Raw genomic sequence first — 26,643 nt, 5'->3', positions numbered from 1 at the left:
CCATCTAGAGGAGTATCTACGCTTGTGTAATCTGCTACCTGTAGAAAGGCCTTGGTGCACAGCGCAGTGTTAACACTCCAGAGAATACAGAGCGTCAGAGGCGTGTGCTCAAACTAGCCGTATTCAAACAAGCCGGCAGCACTGTGAAATGAAAGCCCAATGTGCAGCAGCTCGAGCTACAGCGGCGAAAGCAAGGCTGGCGTCCACGAACGCCTTGGTCAGCACACCCGAAGGCAGTCATGCTTTGGGAGCGAAGCCCTTCTCGGAGATGCCCAGGGTACCTTCATTCCCGGTCATAGGCAGCTCGTGGATATACTCACGCTTATTCGGTAAGTGCCGTATCGGGGCATATACCATTTCATCTCCTAGCGTAAACTGCTTTACCCGCTTACATCACTCATTTTGATTTAGTCGTACAAGCTACCTAAGGCGTGGTGGTAATATTGGTCCCATTTCGTAATGCTGTAGCGAATTGGTACGTTTTGTTATGATATACAATGCTATGCTGTTGTATGGTATGGTATGGTATGGTACGGTATGGTATATGATATGATATGAGTATGCTATGTTATGATATGATATGGTGTGGTATGGTATGGTATGTTATATGATATGGTATGGTATGTTGATGATATGAAATTATATGGTATGGTATGGTATGGTACGTTACGTTACGTTACGGTACGGTACGGTATGGTATGCTATGGTATGGTATTGTATGGTATGGTATGAAGCGCCACAGCCGGAATTCGATCCCGCATCCTTGGGCTGAGCACCCGAACGCGAAGTCACCACGGCTTCTGCCTCTGAATCGAGACATTATGAGCAGAAGGTAATGCCACATGTTTTGAATAAGCTTTCAACTATAACATAGAGTTCGAGAAATGTTTTCCGCAGTCCGCTCCTGTTACGGTCACCCATTCAGCATAAACGGAGCAGCAGAGAGGAAAACATTTTCCGATACCCATTCTTATGACGCAGCTGAGCGAAGAAATATCCATTGGCTGGCCACCATAGGGAAATGACAACTAAACACGTTTTGACAAGAAACGAACATTGAGAAACTGGAAACAAGAACGAGTGTATGACCTCTTCTAAAATCACCATTTTCTTACCCTTCTCACTCACTTTATCAAAAAAGGCTTATATGAGAAAACGAATAAAACCATCGTTGCATTAACTGTCAATCGCTTTCTTGCTACCAGTACTATCTTTCTGAGTACCGCCGTCTTAGACGGGAGATAGTTGAGGCCGTTGGCTGCAGGAGCTACACTAAATTATAAGAACTATAGTATAGTATAGGAGACCGGCCACCTTGCAACGCTGACCTTGCTTTGCTGGATACGAGCGGCGTGTTTTGCTCATCGGCACTTGTGGGTCCGCGCAGCGGCTAAGGGAAGCTGGGGTAATAAATGTTACGCTAGAAATTTCTGATCACAGGCGCGGAAGCACCAGCTTGCGAAAGACAGAAGAGGACTGCTTGCATAATCAGAAGGACATGTAAGCCATAACCGCAAACTCTAGTAAAACGCATTTTTAAACGAGAAGTTGTTTCTGAAAAAACTTTTCACATATCGTAAGACTGCACCGTGCCAATATATTCGAAGATCCCCTCTTTGGACGCTTGTTGTTTTCTGCTATTTGCTTCCAAAAAGAAAAACGCACCCCATTGGCTTTCTATAGTCGTTTCAACAACTTGATGTGAGTGCAAGGGAAAATTTAATACGCATCGGAAGATTAAGCCATTCCTATCGCTAGGTTCGCAACAGTGTCTCACAATATTCCGCATTTTCGTCACAAATCAAAGTGATGACCAAGAAAGCTGCGCTTGAGATGCAGAGTGGTGAGCGACGGCGCAGCGGTGCTCATTGGCCCTGTTGTTTTTCTTCGCATAACAAACATGTGGTCCACTTCCCGAAAGCGGCATGTCACCCGTCGCGCTTTAGCAGCTCCTCTTACTCGTGTTGGCAAGTGCGCAAACCACGAAGGACTGCTGCTCTTTGGGACTACGAACCCCGTGGCTTCCAGCCCGTTGCGCACTGGGGTTTTTGTTGCTGTACAGTAAAAGAACAGAGTGGCTGCAGGTCCAATTCTTTAGTACCGTCAATGGAAGGCGTAGTAGTTAGGTTTGGTTAATGGGGTTTAACGTCCCAAAGCTACTCATGCTATGAGAGACGCCGTAGTGAAGTGCTCCGGAAATTTTGACCACCTGAGGTTCTTTAACGTGCACTGACGTCGCACAGCACACGGGCCTCTAGAATTTCGCCTCCATCCAAATTCGATTGCCGCGGCCGGGATCGAACCCGCGTCTTTCGGGCCGGCAGCCGAGCGCCACAACCACTGAGCCACCGTAGCGGCTGAAGGCGTAGTAGTAGTTTGACGTAAGATATAACATCACTCTCAGTTTTAGAAGCGTTCTCTTTAGTAATGAGCACAAAAAGTCTACCACGCATATTTGCAGGACGTGACTTAGGTCCCAGTGTTATGGGCTAAAATCGTGTATACCTTTAATTTCTTCGAGACGTATCAGCTCATGTAGCCTATTGGCGTTGGTAAAGAACAATTATAAATGTACAAATGATGTCCTGGGATAGCGTGGTTCTAATACGTAGGCAGATATATGAAAACTGAGGCAAATAGTTGGCGCCGACCGAAAGAAAAGAGATGGAAAGAGGTTCCGGCTCCCCACGGGAGAATTTTGTCGTGTACCGCCTCGAACAGACGGCATTAGGTAAAACCCTGTACTTGCAAATATGCGAAGAATTTGTGGTTTGATATCGCAGGAACTTGACAAGTCCAGCTTTGTCGGACAAACATTTTGAGTGTAAAAATATTGCAAATATGGAAACATTGAAGGTAATAACCCGTTGTTCCGATCCGTAGCGAAATCTATCTTCTAAATTTTTTACCTCGCTCGCATCGAGCAGTAAACATTGTCATAGTAAATCAATGAGGAGCGTTTTTAGCGATAGCAAAAACTTTAATAGGAAAAAAGTGTCAAGCAGGCTGAGGGTAGATCTGTAGATAGATTTATTGTTATAATGAAACTTGCATTATGTGAAAAAATTGCGTTCATAAACACTTCTTTGTTGAAAAATGCTTTTGTCCAGAATTTCTGGGCATGTATTTATATGGTGAGCTTGAAAAATCTGCTGTATACTCGCCAGCATTAACGTCGTAAATTTTCAAACACTAATTTTCTTCTGATGTAACTCATAAAATGATCACACAAAGAAGCAGATTCTACATTCGGTTGCAACATCTTCTTTCCCAGACCATGAAAAGCAGTGCACAAAAACCGAAACATTTAATTCGCGCTTTGATAGGCGTGATGAGAGTTTTATACTATCCGCTCAGCTTGTGAGCCCAGATGAAGGAATACAAGATCAAATTTCCTCTCCTTAGAATGTGCGTCGTTATGGGTTCTGCTACTGAGCATAAGAAGAAGAATAAAACTTTTTTTCCTAAATTCTCCTCGATAAGAGCAGTGTGAGGGCAAAGGTTAAGAGCTTTTAACCAGCCTCTGTGGCTACATCTTTCAGGAGGTGAAATAAGAATACTTAGATTTATTACTTCAAAAGCCAATAACTGGGGGCACTTAATGAGGCTGGGTAGCAAAAACAAAAAATAAATTCTGCGCTCTTCCGTACACGTGCCTTCGCAGCTATCTATGCACATTGTGCAGTAAAAGCGCTTGCAATCGGTGCCCATATAGTGCGAGGCTGGGTAGCAGAAACGCAGGATAAATTCTGTGCTATTAAGGGGTCAGATCTTCGCAGTTAAAAATGCACAGTGTGCAGTAAAAATTGTTGTTACCGCTGCTTAGGATAACGCTGGGTAGCTAATGTAAAAAATTACTCGGTTGTCTTAAGCACAGATATCTTCGTACTTAAATATGCTCCTTTGGCAGTAAAAAAAAAAAGCTAGTTTTTTGCGCCGCAAACAGAAAAATGCCAGGTGGCCAAAGTCACCGTGGAGTTCTACGCTACAGTGTGCCTCAACGCCCGTATGTCGGCTTTTAAATGCAAAAAAAATGTTGTCCTCAAAACTTGTGCAACTTAGTTTTAGGAACAATTCATCTGAAGTATTTAAACTTGAGTTTTTTGCAAATAATCTTTCTGATCATATGAGCCCATCTATGTTGAAAAGAGCGTCAGCGTTCCTGAATAGAACCCTGCTCATGGGCTTCGAGCTAGTGCATTAATTAGTCGTCTCGCAGTTGTGCCTCATGCAAATGACCGCGATCTTCCTACTAATGAAGTGTGATCAGCACCTAGGCGCACAAGACAAAGTGAGAAACAAAGGCAACAGCATTACGCAGTGCTGTCGTCTAGTTTTTTGACCTACTCCTCATTTTTAGTGCTTTTTACAACAGGCCATCATCGCGCAAATCAACCTGACAGCACCTTCTGACCATGCTTACACCATCTAAGATGCCTACGTGACTGCAAGCATTCATGGCATTCATTGAACACGTGAGCGTCTCGCTGCCTCAGTGGCTCGTAGCTGCATTCTGCTCGGCCCAAAGAAAAAAGAGATAAGAGATTATAAGAGAAAAAGAGATGCCCAAAGGCAGATAATGACTTTTCACAAACAGAGAACACCTCGGTGTATAATTCACTGGTGGATTCAACAGGCTTGCAAGCACTTCCTTGTTTCTTTTTTGTTCTTACTAGTTCAGTGATTGCTTCTGTAAAGCCTTCCTTTATCTTGTCGACTTTCCTAATCAGGCCGCGCGTCAGTGCCGCAAATATGAGCACGCAAGCGTAGCAAAGGGGTCTGAGGACAGAGAGCTTGCACTGCACTTTTCAATATTGGGCTTGGATACTGATTCAAAGGAATGAAAAACCTTTAAGCGATGCCAACAGCACGTGATAATGTTTTAGCTTATGAGCGCATAAACGAAATTATGTTTATTTCACTCATTTGATGCTAGAAAATAACAAAGAGAAAGGAGGGCGCAGGGAAAAATATTTGGTGTTCAACACTGCCGATCCTTGTTTACCGATCGGAAGCTCGATTAAGCATGGTCAGACACAGTTTGTTGCGGTTTACTTTACTGCATATCAATGACTGGACTTGGTTGTTCCTCGATCAAAGAGAACGCTGTCCCACGTTATTCGGTTTCTGATTCAGTCTTAGCACCTTTCTTCGCTCTATCCTTCGCCAACGCACCGTGTCGAAGTTCTTAATCTTAACAATAATCAAATTCAATCAGCCGTCTACGATACACAGCCGAATCACTGGTTCCGGCGTGCGACTCCTCTATGGCTATCTGCGAACGTCTAGCAACGGTTAGCACTTTTTTATTATATTATTAGATGAACTGCGAGTCTCGTGGTTCAGTACAACTGCAAGGTGAGTGTTGAATCACGTTTTCTCAACGCATTTTGGAAAGCGAGCGAGCGCCGCCAGCTCCGCGCGTCGCAGCTGTGTCGAGGCGTGGCGAGCCACATGGTATGACGTCACAGCCACACCCCCGCTTAACCGCTTGAAGGTCATTTTCCGGAGCGAATGACCTTGAGGTTTTGCATAAGAGGAGTAGAGCTTCCACTCTAAAAGTTGCCTAAATGTAGTTTGAATGGAACCGTTCGCCCACTCACCTTCAGCTGTTCACTAGATAGCTACGGATGAGGGCACAGAAAAAAAAATAGTTTGAATAAACAACTATGCGCAGCAGCGTTACAACATTCAGTGAGAACAGAGATGAGAAAAGGCAGTAAAATAAATGCAAATAACAAGCAGTGTTTACGATTTTCAAGGACGAGAAGCCTCACGTCAGCAGCCTGTCTGACTCACCGTAGGAAATAAAAATGTCTAGGCGATCATGTTAATTTCGCTGCTCTTACGTGCAATTCTGAGCACTTTCGGAGTTTGAAAACCCCGTGAAGACCCTTAGACGTCAGTCTATTAGCCAGCGTATCTGCTCATTGCCGTTTTCCTTGCTCACTTTGAGCATTGTTCGCGTTTTTATGTGCAGAATGCATAGGGTCAACAACACAACCCTTTTCCTCCTGCTGCCTTCGTGCCCACTCACATCGCTCCATGGTTTGAATGCATGCATGTCCCCACGATTTCCTGCATTCCACTCAGGCGGCTTGGTCCATCACTGTACTTAAGTAGCCGCCAGTACTGTGTGCTAACATCTAGGCGCACGTCACTTGGGGCTAAATTCACACCAAAGAAGGCTTGCCAAGTCAAAATATTCAGTGATACCGCATTTCCTGTCAGGTGTCGCCTCTCGAAAAAATTTGCACTGGTTATTATAATGCAGTCGAAGCGGAATAAAACTATCATAACCAGTTAAAAATGCGATTACTCGGCGCATATTTCGATTTCTTTTATATTTACGTTCTCGGCTTCGATATTATGCTTAGCACATTATGTACAGAGTAATATACACCGTGCGCCCATGTAACTTGCTTCTCACTTTCTTTTTTAAGAATTGCAAAAACGTGTTTGTACTATTTGCAGTCACTCTTGATGGCGCCTCGTCTGTAGAAGGCATGGAAGGATGCACACTTGAAGTCAGAAAACATTGGGAGAAAGTAAAAATGCGTCCGATAATGTTACCTAATGTACCATTTTTCTATGCGTGCTTCGTTGTTCCTGTCCCTGTCGTAAATAAGAAGAACAATAATTTGATTACTGGCAACAGTAGATTCTAAGAGAAATAATGTACGTGACGTACGTGAATACCGCCCAAATATTTTGAACCTATCTTGTCGCTTAAAAATGAAGAGACTAGGAAATGGTGCGTTTGCCTAAGATCCTGGCTGTGTTTCTCTGCGCGGCTATCTCAGGAAAGCACCATCCTGACCAGAGGCACAAGGCGTCCATGGAAATGTACAGGAAGTACGGGCCGATCGTTGTCGAGAAGCTCCCGGGCCGCTACTCCCTGGTGCACCTCTTTAGCGGCAATGACATTCGGAATCTATATCAGGAGGAAGGCAAAGAGCCGTTCAGGCTGGGTGCCACAGCCTTCAGTCACTACCGAGCCAGCAGGCCGGAGTACTATGCCGACGTGGGCATTCTTAACCTGTAAGTGTCAAGCTGGCAACATGTGATTTTGTCGAGCACATAAATTTTCTCCTCTTTGGCAGTGTGAGTTAATTGTATTTAGCTCTGTTCGGGACGTGAGGAAACATGACAGGATATAAATATTGTCTTGCCATCCTGTCATGTCATGCCATACATCTTGTCATCCTCACTGGTTGGCATAAAAGAAAAGTGGTGAATGTGTGTTTAGGAAGTAACTGGTCGTTCCTCACATAAGGAAGATTTTAGGCAACAATCGGCGCGGTTGGCAGAGCAACATTAACCCCTTGATGAGCATCATGAGATAAGATGTTCGAGTGTTCTCTTCGAGTAACTCAAAGATGAACACTATTCTGGAGACTGTGGGTGCCCTACTTGCGCCATTGCCAACGTATGTTGCGATAGAGACAGAATCGGGAGTGCAATGACACCACGCCAGAAAGTAATCGTAACAAACTATGCACTTCACTTTTACTATCGCTTATCTTTGCCTGCAATAACTGGATAACCGGCTACTGTTCGGTGAGGTCACCATGGAAAGCCTTCAAATACTTTTTACGATATTGTTACGTTTTAAGTCATCACTAAAACCTTAGACTCTCTACGTGTTACCTAAACTTACGGAGCTTATGGAATATTGGTTTACAGGCGTTCACTCTACGGCCTTTCTTTGATCATTATTTGGGTCTGTTCGGATTTATTTCGGGTTGCCGCTATTTGTAATGCATCATGCATCTTTTTAAACAAGGTGCAGCAAGAATTCCAGGAGCTTTAAGAGCTTTAATAGTGTTCTTGCAGATAGCAATTGCCAACGACTGGCTCGTGTTTTATTCTATAACATTTATTCTGATTCACTCATTTGTATTTTGCTTGCAGCCAGGGAAAAGATTGGCTCAAAGTCCGAACGAGCACGCAGCAACACACTCTACGAGTTCGCACAACAATGTCTTACCTGCCAAGCATGAACAAAATAGCTGAAGAAACTTTGGACCTCATCTCTCGACTGATGGACGACAACGGCGAAGTCAAAGACTGCTTCACTTTATTCCAGCGCTGGGCCCTCGAGAGTAAGCCACGACGAGCTTACGCTTGCGCCTCGAGACCATGAAGGGAGTGACTAGATACACGAGTTTTAACGATCGCACCTCTTACAACGTACAGCATGGCGGTAGCTCCAAAGACTTCATTAAAGTCATCGTAGCCTAATCGTGTACAGCAGAATGTAAAAAAAAAACGTTCTCTTATTGTTAATTTATATTTCAGGCTTTCCGATTCAGGGCACAAAAAGAGAAACCAAATCAAAGAAAGGCACGCCTAACGCACAACTACCCCTCACCAAGACGAGAAAATGCCAAAAAGAAAGAAAAGCAAGCAAGAATAAAAAGACGTTCAGAAAGAAGAAAGTCAGAAATCTGGCTGTTTCTTCGAGATGTCCCAAGGCCACTCCAATTCTTCGAATGTAAAGGCCACTGAGAAATGTACCTATATATACCAGAAACAAAAGAACGCTCATTAACGTGAATTAACGGGGCCATTAACGCTCTGATGTTAGACGCTGCACACGCACGCACGCGAACGTAGTTTGTAATTGCGTGCTGTAGTACAGGAGTGACTGCGGGCCTAGCACCGAACATTCCGTCCCGCGCCACTTCCCGCATCATTACCTGTGTCGCCATAATGCACCCGGTATAGTTCACTGTGATCTGGGGCACGCAGTTGTCCTATTTCTGATCGTATTTCATCTTTCACTTCAGTTGCTCTCTGTTCTGACAGGCCTGCTTCGACAACACACTTCTTCCGATGATTAGATTAAACAAAGAGAGAAAAGAGCCGAAAAGACTGAAGTATGAGAAAGATATGAACCCGACCTACATTTGCTCGGCGACCTGTCAGTTATCGCTCCCGCATCTATTTCAACAGCGCCTTCAGCGCTAAGGGGCCTGTGGAATCAACATGATACGACCCCTTTTTTCCTAGCAGTGCGCTATTATGGCAGAATGTAGGACAGAATATAAATAAATAGAAAAGGGTCAGGAATGAGCACAGAATGCAACAAGAGAATAAGGTGATTTTATTCGTTGCCGTGGATTTTGCCAAGGCAGCGTTGGTCACAGTAATAGGCGAGATGTAAGCAAAAAAAATAGTAAATTTCAAACACAAATAGATAATAGGGGGCGTGCACAGAGCCTGACTTTTAACACGTTCTCTTATTACAAAATGACTGGGGACCGTTTCCACTAGGAACAGTAGATACAGATCGCCGCCGACAGAAACAAAAATTGGAAATATACATTGTGCTTAAAAATCAAAGTACGGTGAATGTTCGAAAAATGAAGGTCTAAAAATCTGTGCCTATAAACACCGCCGCGCTGTTGTTATGGCGAGCACGAGTGTACTGGCCAAGCAATACCTCACCTTGTTTAAGATTAGGCTGCAATCTAAAACGATGTGATGCCTTGTCGTATCGCCTTTTCTGTGATGAAGTCACAATACCTTCGAAAACACACACAAAAAATTAAATAGATGCGTAAAACACTACGTATGCGCTTCTGTGCTTGCGCATGCCACCTACCACAACAAGAATTGCTGCAATCAAACATAGTTTTTATGAGAATGCTATTGTACGTATTGTACAATGGCCGATGTCCGTGCATACGTTCAACTCCTTCCTTCTGTCGACAACCACGCTGATATCGAGGGCGTTTATGACTGAATGCATTAAACGTAGTCACGGTAATACGGCCGAGGCAGCACGGCGAATCTTGCAGAACTTAGCCTGCGAAATAACCACTGGGCGCCGAATTTTCTAGTTAACAATGACCTCAAGCCTGCGAAATGTAGACGACGCGATCTCTCTGACAAGGTTGTGCCATTCTACGTTGTGCCATCTGCGTTGTTTCCCTGACAACGGCCACGTGTAGGACAGCCAAATCCTGCAGCGAAATTACTGCCTCTTTCTCGCAAACTCTTACAAACTTCGGTCTCCGCAGCTGCTTCATTTGCTTACGGTCACAGACACGTGACACTTCGTTTATGAACTCACACCGTGATGGCAAAACGGCGCTGTTCTCCTTCTGCGAGGATAATAACATAGGCTGCATCGTCCGAGAGAATTTTAGCTATAGACCGGAGTTTTGTTTCCCCCAAGATGCACGAAGAATGCAGAAGGGCTCTTAAAAAGCACACGCTGCGCCTATTTTTAAGGATTCTTAGGAATTCAAAGCAGCAAGCTAAATCGGTCGATTAACAGTTTCGTTCCAAACATCATGCTTTATTCGCAACACTGCAGACACGATATGGGCTTCTGCAGGAGGAGCGAAACATATTAAATATTCAAGCACGCGCGCACTCACGCACGCACATACGCGAGAAAAAAAGCACTGAATCATCTAAGGTGGAGGACACCACTAGAGTCAGAAACCATAGCAAAGCTTGTTTTGTTTACACAGAAAAGCTGCCAGTAACAAAACAAGCAGGAATGGTGCATCGAACTGGATGAAAAAGCAATGAACTATTTTTCTATATATTGAATTTAATACGTAAGAATCTTGAAATTAATGGTGTAATAAAAGCGAGTTCCAAAAAAAAGACGTCTGTAAGAAAAAAATGAACATTTAAGGGTTCTCCATGATGTGTCTGATAGCAGTGCACGCTAAAAATTCTCGAGTACACAAAATCTTTCCGGAGCCCTCCACTACGGCGAATCTCTCTCCCCCCGCATTTTCATCTCTTGGCTGCTTCCCTGATGGTGCAGTTCCGGTTTCAATCTTGACTATGAGTGTTACTGCACCTTTGTATTCCTTGTGACCAGTTATTGTAATAATATTCAGGCTACCGATACAGTGGGACCATGCTGCTTAATCCCGACGGCATAGGTTTGATGTTCAGCCCTGGATTTATGGCTATGTGCAAAACTTTAAGCAAGATAGAACCTAAATTAATTAATTTCGTTTTTGTGCGGCATCCTTCATCTTGCACTTTCACCTCATTAAGAGAGGAATTTGTCAGGCGCTACTTAGTCTGAAAATAATAAACATCTGGGGATACTTCAATATCTTAAGTAGTGTGCAGGTCCCAGACGATACATACATGCATGAATTTACGACTGATGTTAATTTTGGACGCTAAATCTTTAACGCGCAGCCAGACGTGCCTGAGGTCACATGCCGTAAAACTTACCTTGCTAGAGATTAACCGGATCTATTTGACATAAGTTTGTCGCATGCTTCAACGTATATATACTAAAGGACTTTGAGGGCGTAGCTTATAAAAGCTTGCAATTTAATTTCAACTTTCGAAATAACATCTTTCGTTGTGAATAATGCAGCAAGAAAACATGCTTTCACAACGCAGGTGTAGCTCTGGCCTCCGTGGACGCGCGGCTCGGCTCTCTGAGACATCCGCTGGACATGACGTGCGATGGTCCCGCCATACTGGATGACATGAGAACCGTATTTGCTTGCATGCAAAAGTTCGGATACCGATTCCCGTACTTCCGGTACTTTTGCACACCGACTTGGCGCCGTTTCGAGAAGGTCATGGATGACTTCACGGTGTAAGTCTCCTCGGGAAAACTTTTGTTTGAAAATGGCTTTTTGGGGGAAAACTCGGAAAAATTACTCTCAAATATCTTAACAGCTGGACCAGCAGAGTGTCATTTTGTTCTTTTCACTTAGCGATAACCTAATTTGTGTATATCACTATAAACAAAGTAGTTTTTTCCTTTTGGTGCAATGTCATCACATTTAAGTGCATCAACTGATCTGCAGGTCACCTTATGTATCTTATCGCAGTGATCATTGTTAATAGTTAATGTGAAGCGTATATGTGCCAACTTCTAGCCTCTCTACAAATCCCTCCCTCCTGTGGTTAAATAAAGCACGAATTTTGAAGTCGTATCATCTTCCGGCGTTCACGCGCTCAACAAAGGAAGAATTTCTCATTTGAATTATTGGTTTCGAAAGCAAACAACAGATTGTTCTCAGCTTATCAATTCCACCGGATAAAGTGTTAGATAGGAAGGCTAAGTTGTGTTAGTTTTTATGCCACCGTCAACAACCGTAAACCATTAATGTAACAAACCGCAGCGAATTGCTCTTGACTGAACAGTAGGCAGTGCTGCCCAAATCCAGTGAGTTTGCCTATGTTTTGCAGTGTAGCACAAAGCCGAATCACCCTTCTTTAGCAGAAGCTACGTCTTTTTTTCGCGCTCCAATCTTTAGGTTCTTTTTGTAGGCCGAAACGTCAGGGACGACAGGCTCGCTATTTGATGCGGTTCTGGTGCAGTATTTCGTAAAGTTCTGTTTCGTTTTGTTATTTTTGTTAATGACGTCCATCATGACGAAGTCAACAGGAGTTGGGAAAGAAACGGTTAATAACAGACACGGCCTCTGCGGACGTGGCGTCGAAGCTAGTCATCCTCCTGCCGCCGCATACGATCCGGCCCTGCTCCTTGGGCCATGCTCAAACTATAAGTCCCATACGACCGCATAGTTTCTTTCCTGAAACATATAGATATCCCCATAAAAACTCGTCATACATGTCAAGAGCGTCTTTCTGCTCCGTCCTCCAGTGGGGCATGGGCGCATTTAGGTTTTTAAGTGGCGCTGTACCTGTCTTTCATTAAAGACTAGCCTGACGTCATCCACCGCAGTTTATGTCATTGGAAGCAGCGACCAATGGCAGAGGACCAAATGATACGTCGCAAAATACGGCTTCAGAACTGTATGCGACTCACATCAGCGGGAGCTTGCTAGTGGTTGACTACAGCGCAAGATTTGAAAGGACGCACCTCTCGGCGTTATTCGGGGTCTGCCAGTAAAGACAACCAGAGGAATTACATAATTTTTAGTGCGGAATTCAACACAAAAAATCAGTGGTTTCTCACCGTACTTAGTGGGCTTTAGAGCTAATGAGCTTCATCTCGGTCATAACCTGAAAAAGTTTGTTTTGCGTCAGTTCACCTCTTCATACCAGCATTGAATCGGTATTAACAGAAGCAATTCGCAGGAATCAGACTACGCTCAAAATAATTTTTTGTTGGCTCTTGGTTATTCTTTTTTCCAGCCGTATATTCCGACACATCCAAGCGGCTGCCCAACGCATGAACTCTGAAGTGTCTGAACACGAGCCAACCATACTGGAGCATCTGTTACGAGAGAAAAAATTGAGCTTCGGGGAAATATTCACGTTCACCAGCGACTTCAACCTCGCAGGCGTGGACACGGTGGGTATTCTTCCTTTGATCGGTGAAGGCTTGCAGCCGGCTCATTGTTTCCTTATCTGAAGTGTCCTTCTAAATAAGAAGTCAACTAAACGCAAACCAAACACGTTGTTGTAGTGGCACTCTGATAAATACCTTGCAGTCAGCAACGGCCGCAACGTACCTATTGTTTCATCTGGCGAAGAATCCAAGGGCGCAAGAAAAAGCTCGACAGGAAGCAATGACTGTACTTGGCGCGACGCCAAGCTCCATTGAACCGCAGCAGCTCGAGAAGCTCTCGTTTATTAAAGCCTGCCTCAAGGAAAGCATGCGGTAAGTAAAAACATGCCAGCTCTTCTCTACTGATAGTTTAAAAAACAACTGTAAATTTCAACGCTGTGGAAAACACGCCCGACAGGATTAGTTCAATGCAGCAACTAAGTAGTGAGCTGGAGCCGATTGTAAATAAAAAGCCCCAAACCTTTAAACGAACCTGAAAAAAAAAGAACTGAACGCGGATGCAGAACATTTACAGGCGCGGTCAATATGAAATGCAAAACGATATCAGCAAATGGTGCGTGCTTTGTGCATTTTAGGAATGCCCTAGTCACAGGCATACGGATAGAAACACTCAGGAAGGAGTGTGACGTGCCGTTGGGAACCCTAGTCGTGAAAATAACAGACAAAAAGTTAACCACACGTGACAGCTCGTCTAGTGTTTTACTGCCCTCGGCCATCACGTGAGGCTCGCTTTGATGTGCTTGGAGAGAGAAAGGGGAAGGGAATGAGTTGAAGCGAATTTCACGGCTGGCTACTTTACGCAACGCTCCCTCCTAAGTCTTTTTTTCTTTATGGCCACAAGGTCCATTCAGCGAATGACCATCGATCTAAATAAGGCTCGGCAAGTCTCGCTCTGCAATTTCCAAAAAACTATTGCTCATGGTGGGCGTAGTCTCAGTAGTGATTCGCGAAATACCGTCGGAATCAGTAGGATCACAGATTGTTGCCTCGGCCGCCGCGGTGGCTGAGTGGTTATGGCGCTCGGCTGCTGGCCCGAAAGACGCGGGTTCGATCCCGATCGCGGCGGTCGAATTTCGATGGTGGCGAAATAGTAGAGGCCCATGTACTGTGCGATGTCAGTGCACGTTAAAGAACCCCGGGTGGTCGAAATTCCCGAAGCCCTTCACTACGGCGCCTCTCATAGCCTGAGTCGCTTTGGGACGTTAAACCCGCATAAAGCAAACCAAACCAGATTGTTGCCTCGCGCTCACAGTACTTCAAAAAAAACACGGAAAATTTCTAACCTATAAAAAAAAACTTCAAGAAATGGTTGTCATGTTATATACTGTGGACAATAGTAACTTATTGGTTTGGTTTAATTTTCATGGGAGTTTAACGTCCCAAAGCGACTCAGGCTATGTGGGATGCCGTTGTGATGACCCCCATAATGCGCAGGTCCACACGGGACGGAGAGGCAAAGAGACACCGTATGGCTCAGTTTAAACAAACAGATGTATTCAATAATCATACATGATTAAGATTCAGAGGCTGGGGCGTCCGAGCTTACGTGCCGACGACTTCATGGGGGCGATGAAGTGGCTCCGGAGTTGGGCTCGAGCGGTTGCTGGCAGAAGCTGCACGCCGTCGGGCTTCGGCGCTGAAGGCCCTCTTGGCGAACGATGTCGTCCTGAGCGAGCGTCTTCCGTACTGCTTCTCGATTTTTATATCCTCTTCTCCACACTCCCTAGGGTGAGGACGCCCACGCCGGAGGGGAAGGAGGGGGGCTAGGGCTTTCACTTGGGCGCACAAACATACCACCGCACTTATTGTCTCGCCCCCCTCACGTGTTGAGTCCGAGGGAAAGAATGTTGTCTTCGCGGTAGCGCATAACGTCGGCTGTGGTACGGCGCGCTCTGGATCGCTGACAGTTCCCTTGTCCTGGAATGTGCCCGGGAGGGCCGCCCCTGAAACCGCCACGCCAATTGGGGAGGATAAAGCCTGTTTCCCCGCGGCGGCGGCGGCGGGTCCGGTTGGGTCCGGTTGGGCTTAAACCACTTCGTTCTGGTTGTCACTCTCAACGAGCATGGCTGGGTAATTGATGATGCCTGTCATCTGGGTCTCCGTCTACGCCGCGCCGTCGAACGTGGATCCTCGTAGCACACATAAAGAATGTACCTCGTAGCACACACAAGGAATGTACCTCGTAGCACACACAAGGAATGTACCTCGTAGCACACAAGGAATGTCACACTCGCTCACCCTCCAGAAGAATGTTCTCCGAACATATGAGTCCACGCAGCTCCCCTTGTCTTTCTGAATCGCCTCGCACAGTGCGTCCGACAAAACACTTTTCGCTGCACTCAACACCACTGCACAACACCATATGCCTCCGCTGTCATAACTGGCGTCTCCAGGGGCAGCACTGATCTTCTTTTACAGATAAACATGAAACTCAGCACCCAAGCCTCTCCTTTCTAGTCCAAACTGGACGAAATAAATTTACCACAGTTACAAAGGAGCTCCCACTTCTAGCACGATCACGGCACAGACAAAAATATAGATAACGAAAGGAAGTAGGGCAGGTTCTGCATGCGCTCCGCATGCTCTCCTGTGAAGGTGTTACTTAATGACAGAAAGGTTTAACTACCAACTCCGATAACTTAACACATAAGCACATAGCAATGTTATGAGCTGCGGCATTACACAATTCTAACCAGTTCACAACTCCGCTCTGTTTACGCCATTAGTCCGACTTAGCTTTCCGATTTCGCAGCGGATATCGGCCTTCATGAGTCATACTAAGTAAGTCTGTGCCCCTTTGTCTGCTTTGGGACTCGCGAGGGCTCGTGGCAGGAGCCTCTCCTGGCGTTATCTGCGCGGCAACCTCGCGCGCTTCTTCTTCTAGCAATGCATGAAGTAAATCCGGTGGCATTCCGGCCGTCACCTCGGGCGCCTGCCGAACAAATGCAGGAGAGGGCGTTTCTTGCGAACTATCTGCGCGCTCCGCTTCACTTCTGTCCCCATCAAAATCCGCGCTTTCCCTTTCCTCATTTCGTGAATACTGAACCGGTGCCGACTTGAGGCGATTTGCGTGTATCCTTATCAAACGCCGGTTCACGTCTCGGACTCTGAAGTTTACCGGAGAAAGCTTCTCGACAACCTCGCACGGTCCTCTCCACTTCGTCTGGAACTTACGAGCTAGCCCAATCTGCCTTTGGCAGTTTTCAATGTACACGCTGTCCCCCACATCAAACGGCGCGTCTCTAGCACTGCGATCGTGCACCTCCTTCCTGCGCTTCGCCGCTTTCTTTAAGGACTCCTTTGCGATGTCCCTCGCCACTTGCAAGCGCGATTCTAGCTCAACCTTATAGTCGTCCAGTGAAGCGTATGGGACACGACGGGGGCCCTCTGGCACTTCACTAGGCTGGTCCGGGTCTCGGCCGTAGAGAAGAAAGAATGGCGATTCGCCCGTGCTCTCGTGTGCTGCGGAATTGTAGGCAAACATTGCATACGGGAGCCACAAGTCCCAGTCCCGCTGGTCGCGCGAAACAAAATGCGACAGGAACCCGGCCACGGTTTGGTTCAGTCGCTCCACCGCGCCGTTGCAAGCCGGATGGTACGGTGTTGTCTGCTTCTTAGCGATCTTAAGCAGCTCGCAAACTCTCCTCATTAGCTGCGACACGAAGTTCGTTCCCCGATCTGTCAAGAGTTGCCTCGGGGGTCCATGTCGGAGCACGATCTGTTCGACAAATGCTCTTGCAACCGTGTCTGCCTTCTGATCTGGGAGTGCTACCGCTTCCGCGTATTTTGAAAGGTGATCGACAAATACTAAAATGTACTTGTTTCCGGAAGTGGTCGTGGGCAAGGGGCCCATTATGTTCATACCTGCCCGCTCGAAGGGAGCCGAAACCTCAGGGAACGGCTGAATTGGAGCTGGTCTTCGTCCCTTGGGTGTTTTTCTTTCGAGACAGGAATGACACTTCGCACAGTAGTCTCTAACATCCTGTCGCATGCCACTCCAAAAGTACAAACGCTCCACACACCTGCGTGTCTTCGCTACGCCAAAATGACCGGCACATGGCGCATCGTGAAACGCGCGAAGAACCCTTTCTGTCCACGACCGAGGTATGACGACTCTCTCCCAAGCGGTTTTCTCTGGTCTCCCTTTCCTGGTTGGCCTCGTGCGCCGACACAGGGTGCCGTCTTTGCCAATGAAATAACCTAGCTGTTCGGGGTGAGACGGTGCGCCCTCTAAGCTTTCGATTATTCGCTTCACTTCAGGATCTTTGCACTGCTCTGTGCGTAATTCGGCGGGGTCGATTACGGGGACAAACTCATCTATAGCTGCCACGGCAGCTGTGCGGCTGAGTGCATCAGCATTCAGATGTGTCTTTCCTGTCTTGTGCTCAACTTCAAAGCAGTATTCCTGCAGGTGTAGATTCCATCTAGCGAGTCGCGAGCTAGGGTCCCTGACACTCATCACCCATTTCAGAGGATGGCAGTCTGTGACTAGCTTGAATTTGCGGCCGTAAAGGTAGCATCTGAAGTGCTTTACTGCCCAGACAACGGCGAGGCACTCCCTTTCCGTAGCTCCGTACTTTTGCTCTGTGGGGCTCAGCTGTCGGCTAGCAAAAGCAACGGGATGTTCTTTGCCCTCGATAACCTGAGATAGCACGGCACCAACTGCGAACTTTGACGCATCTGTGGCCATAACGAAGGGCAAACTAAAATCCGGGTGGCGCAACCGCGGTGCACTCATTAGCTTCCTTTTCAGGGCCCCAAAAGCATTCTCCGCGTTTTCGTCCCAGCGAAAGGCGACATTTTTGGCTGTTAAGGCGGTGAGCGGCTTAGCGAGCTTGGCGAACTCCTCTATGTGCCTTCGGTAGTAACCGATCAGGCCGAGAAACTGCCGGACCTGGCGGACGCTAGTCGGGGATGGAAAATCCGAGACACACCTTAGTTTCTCAGGGTCCGGTCGCACGCCGTCAGCTGAAACAACGTGCCCGAGGTATTTCACCTCGTTTTTGAGGAATTGGCACTTAGAGGGCTTCAGCTTGAGACCCGCTGCTCTTAGTCGCACCAAAACCTGCTCAATATCGCGCAAATGGTTATCAAAACTGTCACTGTATATGATAATGTCATCCATATACACGAAGCACAGCCTCCCCAGAAGACCTGCCAGGATAACATCAGCGGTTCTCTGCCAGACAGCAGGGCTGTTGGCCAGACCCATCGGCATTCTTTTCCATTCATAGTGCCCTGAGGGCGTGTTGAATGCCGTTTTCTCGGCATCTGCCGGATCCATTGCTATCTGCCAGAATCCCGCCGCCATGTCCACTACCGTGAAGTACCTGGCAGAGCCCAGCTGAGAAAGCGTCTCCTGTATATTGGGGATGGGGTATGGATCGATGCGAGTTACGGCATTTAGTTTGCGGTAGTCCACTACCAATCGATACGAGCCATCTGGCTTTTCCACCAATAGTGCTGGTGCTCCCCAGGGTGACTTTGAGTGTTCGACAATGCCGCGATCAATCAGGTCCTGCACATGCCGCTCCATCTCCTCACGTTGGGAGTAAGGAATCCTGTACGCACGCTGGTAAACGGGCGATGAAGTGCCGGTTTCTATCCTGTGCTTTATAACGCCACAGCAGCCCAAATCCAGGTTGGACGCGGCGAATACCTCCGAGTAGTCGTTCAGCAAACCAGCCAGAGCCTCCCTCTCCCTGGATTTTACGTGAGAAAGATCGAACGACACCTTTGGAGCAGCCGAAGGACTAGCATGCTCTACAGTTGCGAGTACCGTATCGGTGGGCTCACGTTGCTCTATCGCAGAGGTGAAGAAAGCCAATGTTTTGTTCTTGGGATGGCTCAGTGGCTGCTGGCTACAGTTAACCACCCGTAGGGGCACTCTGTGGGCGTCATTAACTGTCACGAGGCACGCGGCTGCCTTCAGGCCATTGCTGAGAGAGTCGACCGGCTCAAGCACTCCCACGGCGCCGCTCTCTACATCTGAAGGCACAAACGCGTACAAAATGTGCTCCGACCAAGGAAGGACGACCGCCTCCTCGACCAGCCGGACGGCAACCCGCGAATATACCTTCTCCAATGATCCCACTGTTTGACGGGTGTCAATATCGGTAATGCGAATCTCAGCCCCTCTCCTGTTCAAAAACGGAACTTTTGAGCCGCCCGCATTAACCTCTTCCTCAGAGAATGAGACTACTACCTTCCCTTTTCTCAAAACATCCTGCCCTAATATACCTGACACTCCGTTTGGCAGAGACACCGTGTCCGGGCATACGTAGCAGGGGTGCTCCAATGCAATTCCGCCGAGAGAGAAGTGTAACCGGTAGAGTCCACTTATGCCAAGAGGATCCCCCGTTATGCCTACAAATTTGGTTGCCATACCACCAGACGCTTCCAACACCTCGCGGTCCCCCTTCTTTCGTAGCGTGTTAAAACTGCTCTCCTTAAGCAATGTCACCTTTGACCCCGTATCTATCAACAATTCCATGCAACAACCATTTAACTTGCAACGCACAACAGGGCATGCCTCGTCGGCCACACAAACTACCACCACCTCATCATCCACTGCTCCCTCCCCACGCTCCTCAGGCTGGGGAGGACTAACTAGTTTTTTGTCTCGGTATCTGGAGCCCCGCTGTAGGCTTGCTTAGGGCGTGTCTCGCCTACTTCTCTTTGTGGCTCCCCACGGCGCACGTTTTGGCAGAACCTGGCGATGTGTCCGCGACCCTGGCAAGCGAAGCATACGATTTCTTCAAAATCTCGCATACCGCGCCTGTAGCTTTGTGGCGGTCTCCGGTTTCCAGCGAATGGGCGCTGTTGAGCGCGCGCTTCAACCTGGCGTTCTACCTGCTGAGATAGCAGCTGTTCCAAGCGATCTAACCGCTCTGTCAAGAGAGCAACCTCAGGGTTGAGCACCGCTCTCTCTATGACGCGTACTCTCGCTGCGGCTGTCGTTAACGCCTCATTTCGTTCCTCATCCAATGCGGCCTCCACGGCTTGGTCGAAATTGCTCGGCTTGCGCGAGAGCACGAACCGGCGCACGGGGTCTTGCAGACCAGCCACGAACAAAGCGGTCATTTCCTCTTTAAGTAGATCCTCCGCGTATTTCTTCCTTAGCTGGTCTCCTTCCTCCTCCCTGCTTAACGTATCGCGTGCTAGGCGCTGAAGCCGCGACGCAAATGTTCGCACGTCCTCCCCTACCATCTGTCCGGCGTCACGGAACCTCTGTACCCGCACGTGACGTGGTTCAGTGTCGAAATGCTCAAACGCGAGCTTCTTAAATTCCGCAAATGATTTTGTGGATTTTACTTTTTCGTCTCGCCATGCAAAATCATGAGCAGCTCCTGCCATCTTACACCTCGCCATTCCCAGCATTTGAGCATCGGACCATCCCCCCATTTTCCCAATCTCTTCTAGCATGGAAAAGAAATCGCAGATTGGAACCCCTGTCTTATCTCCTGTAAACGTCGGAATGACGCTTCCTAATGCCAGCATGCTTGCTCCGAGCGACGGCTGTGGAGTGGGAGCTCCCTCAGATAAAGACTTTTTTTTTTCAAGCCCTCCGGTGCCTCAAGCCTCTCAAATGGGGGTAAAAGTACCACAATCAGTCCCGCGATTCCCTTTTGATTACAATTTTGAAGTCATGAATGTCGCAGCATTCAGAGGACATTTGCTTTTGAGACCCCACTTCTGACACCAGTGTGATGACCCCCATAATGCGCAGGTCCACACGGGACGGAGAGGCAAAGAGACACCGTATGGCTCAGTTTAAACAAACAGATATATTCAATAATCATACATGATTAAGATTCAGAGGCTGGGGCGTCCGAGCTTACGTGCCGACGACTTCATGGGGGCGATGGAGTGGCTCCGGAGTTGGGCTCGAGCGGTTGCTGGCAGAAGCTGCACGCCATCGGGCTTCGGCGCTGAAGGCCCTCTTGGCGAACGATGTCGTCCTGAGCGAGCGTCTTCCGTACTGCTTCTCGATTTTTATATCCTCTTCTCCACACTCCCTAGGGTGAGGACGCCCACGCCGGAGGGGAAGGAGGGGGGGCTACGGCTTTCACTTGGGCGCACAAACATACCACCGCACTTATTGTCTCGCCCCCCTCACGTGTTGAGTCCGAGGGAAAGAATGTTGTCTTCGCGGTAGCGCATAGCGTCGGCTGTGGTACGGCGCACTCTGGATCGCTGACAGTTCCCTTGTCCTGGAATGTGCCCGGGAGGGCCGCCCCTGAAACCGCCACGCCAATTGGGGAGGATAAAGCCTGTTTCCCCGCGGCGGCGGCGGCGGGTCCGGTTGGGTCCGGTTGGGCTTAAACCACTTTGTTTTGGTTGTCACTCTCAACGAGCATGGCTGGGTAATTGATGATGCCTGTCATCTGGGTCTCCGTCTACGCCGCGCCGTCGAACGTGGATCCTCGTAGCACACACAAAGAATGTACCTCGTAGCACACACAAGGAATGTACCTCGTAGCACACACAAGGAATGTACCTCGTAGCACACAAGGAATGTCACACCGTAGTGAAGGGCTCCGGAAATTTCGAACACCAGGAGATCTCTAACGTACACTGACATCGCACAATACACGGGCCTCTAGAATTTTGCCTCCATCGAAATTTGATCGCCGCGGCCGCGGCGGGTCAGCAGCCGAGCGCCATGAAACAATGAGCCATCGAAAATTCATCGAAAATTAATTCTTATGCCCTAGTCAGAAGTGGCGCAGGCTGTAAAATAGAGAAGAACGTAGGGTATTTTAAAATCAAACGAGCCTAGGTATTTTGTCTATTTATGCCTTGTAACTTCCTTTGTTGCGACCAACAAACAGAAGCGCCTCACCAACCTCATCAGCTGAGGGCGTGACAGAGACAGTCGCTTATCTAAGCCTGCCCCTGCAGCTAAAAACAAACTCTCATGGAATGAAAAGCTCAGCGTAGCTCGTCGTTAGCCCGTCATAATGTTGTACGGACTGTGTCGAAATGTGAAGCATTTATATGTCCCTTTTCGTGCAAACGGAAATTAGAAATTCCACATGCCTATGTTCCATGGTACAGAGAGTTTGGCCCAGACGAAGACAAGTCCTCTTGTCGAAACGTTGGAAAGCACCTTGAGGTTTTCATTTGTTCGTTGACTTAGTGACATACCTATATTGATATCGGTCGTTGGGTTTATTTACTCGTCCCCTGCAAGAAATCGTGCTGAATATAAATAACGTAACGTGGATGTTTATGGCGATGATGTTGTGTGGCTTTTCCTTTTGAATCCGGAGGGCGCAAATTTTGTACGTTGGCAGGTGGTTAAAAGAGTACAAAAGTAGGATACCAAACAGGCCAAACAGTAAGAACAAAAAAAAAAGAGGTGGGAAAATATGACTTAAAAAAAAACTTGGGAAGGCTTACAGCTTAGGGGTTAGGTCTCTGCGTTCAAGTATTCTTCAGCAGAGCGAGCGCGAGCAGACTGCAATACAATTGTTACTAGCCCCCACTGTACTTAGCTTTCGTCGCAGAAACACTGATGATATTCAGCGAAACATGCTGGCGACTGAAACTTGGCGGATAGGCAACGCGCGCGACTGGCCACGAAATCTCCATCGCCATTTGCCTAAATGGGCACTGGGATTACACGATGTGACAGCGGTATAAGATAATGCCCAATACTAGGTAGCACTAACCAGCCTGGATCATAAACGGCAATCGTGTCCGCAATGTTTGCAACTAATATCAGTCCAGCATAAAATTAACTCTTCATAAAATAACTCCGAGTGCAGTTTATACGTTGTATGTGATGTAATAGAGTACGACTAGAAATTTTCGTAAACAGCCATTGTTCCAGATTTCTTGACCTCTCATTTTGGACAAACAATTGCAGGTTGAATCCAAGTATCCCAGGTATTTACCGCAAACTTGACCACGACGTCGTCATGTCTGGTTATGTGGTTCCTGCAGGGGTTAGTACTGCTTTTCTTTTCAACGCGTATTTTCTTAGAAGTCTGCATTTTAAGCACTTATATGCAGAGCCGCAATCATTAATATAAAGGGGACTTTTATCGCGCTTTACACACGCAAACTGGATATTCTGCCCGAAATTTTGCCACACCCTGTGTTTAATACGTATGTATACATGCTTAATCTTAAAAGATGCTTCGGTTTGCCCAAGCCGTTCTTCTTTAAAGTCGTCTATAGCATACTTTGGATATTGTGACTGCAACAATAATTCGGTTAGCTAACGTACACATATACACAACGCTCACAATTCATTTTAAGATATCTTTCTCTTTTTGCCTGTTGAGTCAAAGGATAGGGGAAATGCTTATGTGGCTCTCTTGAAAGATAATACTTTATACGCCAGTTGTTTCTACTGTGCAGCTTGTAAACTAAGTTGAAATAAGTGGCTCCAATACACTGCGTGTTCGTGTCAAACGTAATGAAAAGCGTGGTCTTTATTACCTTTTCAAGGAATAAGCAATGCGCACTTTGATTAATTAACTCCCTGATTTTTACCTCACTCACCCCTTCTCCCTGCTTATTTTTACTGCTTGTTGTGGGACATGATTTTTTTTTTCTGTCGACCCACAGGTGCCTATATTTGCTGAAACGTACGTTGCCGGACACGTGGAAGAGAACTTCGGACTTCCGGAGCATTTCCTGCCAGAGCGCTGGCTCAAAACGGAGCAGGGAAATCTGCACCACGATGGATACGCTTCCTTGCCCTTCAGCTTCGGGGCCCGGATGTGCCTCGGTCGGCGGATAGCGGAGCTTCAAATCTGCACCCTCTTTGCCAAGGTCCGATAACACTGAACCATGCCCCATTAATTCTCAAAGCAAAAAACTACGGCTTCCTTGCCCATGCGAGGAGCTCGCCGGAGCTTTGTCCAAGTTTCTGCATGAACTGGCGTGTTGTGCGAGTTGTAAATGACGGCATTGGGGCCGGCCGCTTTCTCAAACATGCAGAAGCATTTCTTTTTTATTATTATTTTATTAGTTTTCTTCAGCCAGATTTTCTCGTGACTAACAGTGGGAATAAATTGTTTAACACCGAAAAAAAAAGAATTTTCTGAAATGTATTTTCGACGCTTGAGCGGAGCTCTTTAACCACACCCCATTTGAAACTTCACTTCAAAGTTTCACTATTCCCTTTGGCCTCTTCGCTAAGCTAAGCAGACGACGAGGACAGCAACTTGGGCTTGTTGTTTCTGAAACTTGAGGTTGACAGCAAAGAATGCAGACAAGGACTAGAAAAACATAACATGTCTCTTTGAGAGTAATTTTTCGTTCCTCGTCTATGCCTTCTCAAGTAACAGATAAAGGCGCCAGCTTACAGCTGCCAAGAAAATGGTGGCCGTTTGTGGTCAACAATTTTACAAGCCCGGAAGTGTTTCTTCCTCTAGATTTTATTTTACCTGCCGGACTATTATGTTTATGAAATTTTCTCTGCTTGTTTCACTCAATTTCCTTGTTATGCACCAGCCTAGTTGTCCGCCATGATCCATCTATGAGCTGTGAACTTGCGCACAGTTTATGTTATTGCGCAGAGGCGTCGTGCCGGTCACCTAACCTTCGTATCCCCAATCAGACCACCGGATTTCAGTACGTTGGTCGTATGGAGTGTTTGACAACTTGTATCATAAACAAGCAATGAGGCTGTAATTGTTAGATTATTGAATAAGTTACCAAAGCCACCAGCTACGTGAAAACAAAAATGCACTGCTCGCAGTAGAGGACTGCCAAAAATAATGCTAACCTTTCGCTCTTACCAACGTATACGGGTATATTTTCATTTATAATGGCTAAAGTACGAAGTAAAACAGCCTGCTCGGGATGTGGCGTACCCCCGAGTCTTACAAGGCGTTTTTAAAATATGTGAACGCTTTGTTGATTGTCAGGAATTTGCGTAACAGTTGCATTTATATCGCAGTGCTTTTGTCCAAGTTGGCTTTGGCATTTTTGTATGAGCAACCTTGCTGTATCATGGTGTTCCATAAAGGTTACAAAAATAAAAGTAATTCTATGCTTGATGGTATTCTCCTTCTGCGTTATACCTGAAGCACAGCTCGATAAAAGAAGGCTAATTGTGCTATTGAGGATGAGCAAACTTCTTAAAGCAAAATCGTTCATAATTTTTTCTTTTTTCTACTTTAATTGCGAGCGTATAACTTGAACGTAATATTTCGACGCTTCTGTGAATAGCCACTATGCAGAAAAATGTATAAAACTTCCATTTTTTTCTTTTCTCCTGCGACTCATGGACAGTTTTTGAGTAGCTTTTCTAGTATGAGTGTAGGGATGCTTTTGTAGCATGGTCATTTGCAGCTACATCATTTGTCCTTAAAAACCTTGAATTCTTATCACGCTCACATTTTCTGTCCGCAGATCTTGCTGAAATACCGCGTTGAGTTCAAGGGCGACAACCTTGAATTCCACGGACAACTAATCAACGTCCCGAAAGATCCCACAGACTTTCACTTCAAGAAGCTGAACTCATCAGCGCACGTACATGCGGGTTAGCTTCCAAGTTCTCCTGAGACCAGCAATCATCTGTACATCGCGAAAATGCATCTACTAATGGCCAGGACGCTACCTACCAGTGGCGCCGCTGGAAACAAGACGTGGACTTCTGACTCATCTGGCTGTTCAAAGTAGCACAATTTGTGGGAGCCTTCATTCATGGAGGCTTTGAAAGAAATACTGTGGCCACTACTGCACAGTTCGACCGCAGGCGCATACGGCGCCACTGTCAACTTGTTGTTCTCTGTCACCATCATGACTGAGCAAAGTGGACGACCAAGAACCCAATTTACTACTGTGAATTTTTCGGGCGACAAGCGAGGCCTTCTAGTGCTGAAGTTAATTCCGCATTACTAAGAGTGGTCAGCAGCCCAGCCTAGTAATAAGGCCGCTTGACGAGCGCCGTCATATGCGCCATAGAAATGTTTTTGCACGAGTTTGAACATGCGAAGTTCATGAGACAGTCTCAAATATCAAATCACAAAAGCTAAATTTTTTTGCAGGTGAAAGAGAAATGCTGACTGTCAAATGTTAAAAGATCTGCATTATTCATGTGCTCTTCACCGCCATGCCGATGTTCACAAAAGGCGTGGATGCACTCTGCCATGTTTGTCAGAGCCTCAATAATTAGCTGCGCGCTTCCGCATCATGTGCAGCGGTTCGGATGTCGAATGGTTTCCAGTGCTTTAACGCCCGCATATCGATTTTTTTTTCGTCTCTCAGTAAATGTGCTTAGTGAGCACGTTGTAAGTGGGCAGTGGTTGTGTGTGTTTTTGTGACAAAAGCGAAACTAACTGATGCGAACGACGCAGCAGCAAGTTTCGTATAATTCTGAAAAACTCCGCGCCCATAATAAAAATAATATATTTTTT

At 46.8% G+C, this 26,643-nt stretch overlaps 1 protein-coding gene across 1 annotated transcript; it reads left to right on the top strand.

The window, feature by feature from the left end:
* Positions 1-26,643, top strand: LOC144093789 (putative cytochrome P450 49a1). The gene is made up of 9 exons (XM_077627495.1): positions 1-329; positions 6,804-7,041; positions 7,915-8,105; positions 11,392-11,593; positions 13,105-13,264; positions 13,404-13,573; positions 23,136-23,214; positions 23,843-24,049; positions 25,637-26,643. Exons 1-9 carry the CDS (start codon positions 149-151, stop codon positions 25,769-25,771), a joined length of 1,563 nt encoding a protein of 520 aa, XP_077483621.1. The 5' UTR covers positions 1-148; the 3' UTR covers positions 25,772-26,643.

Source organism: Amblyomma americanum, chromosome 6 (assembly GCF_052857255.1).
Source record: "Amblyomma americanum isolate KBUSLIRL-KWMA chromosome 6, ASM5285725v1, whole genome shotgun sequence".
NCBI lineage: Eukaryota > Metazoa > Arthropoda > Arachnida > Ixodida > Ixodidae > Amblyomma > Amblyomma americanum.
Note: the sequence above shows the minus strand (reverse complement) of the source record. Positions and strands in the feature narration are given on the sequence as shown.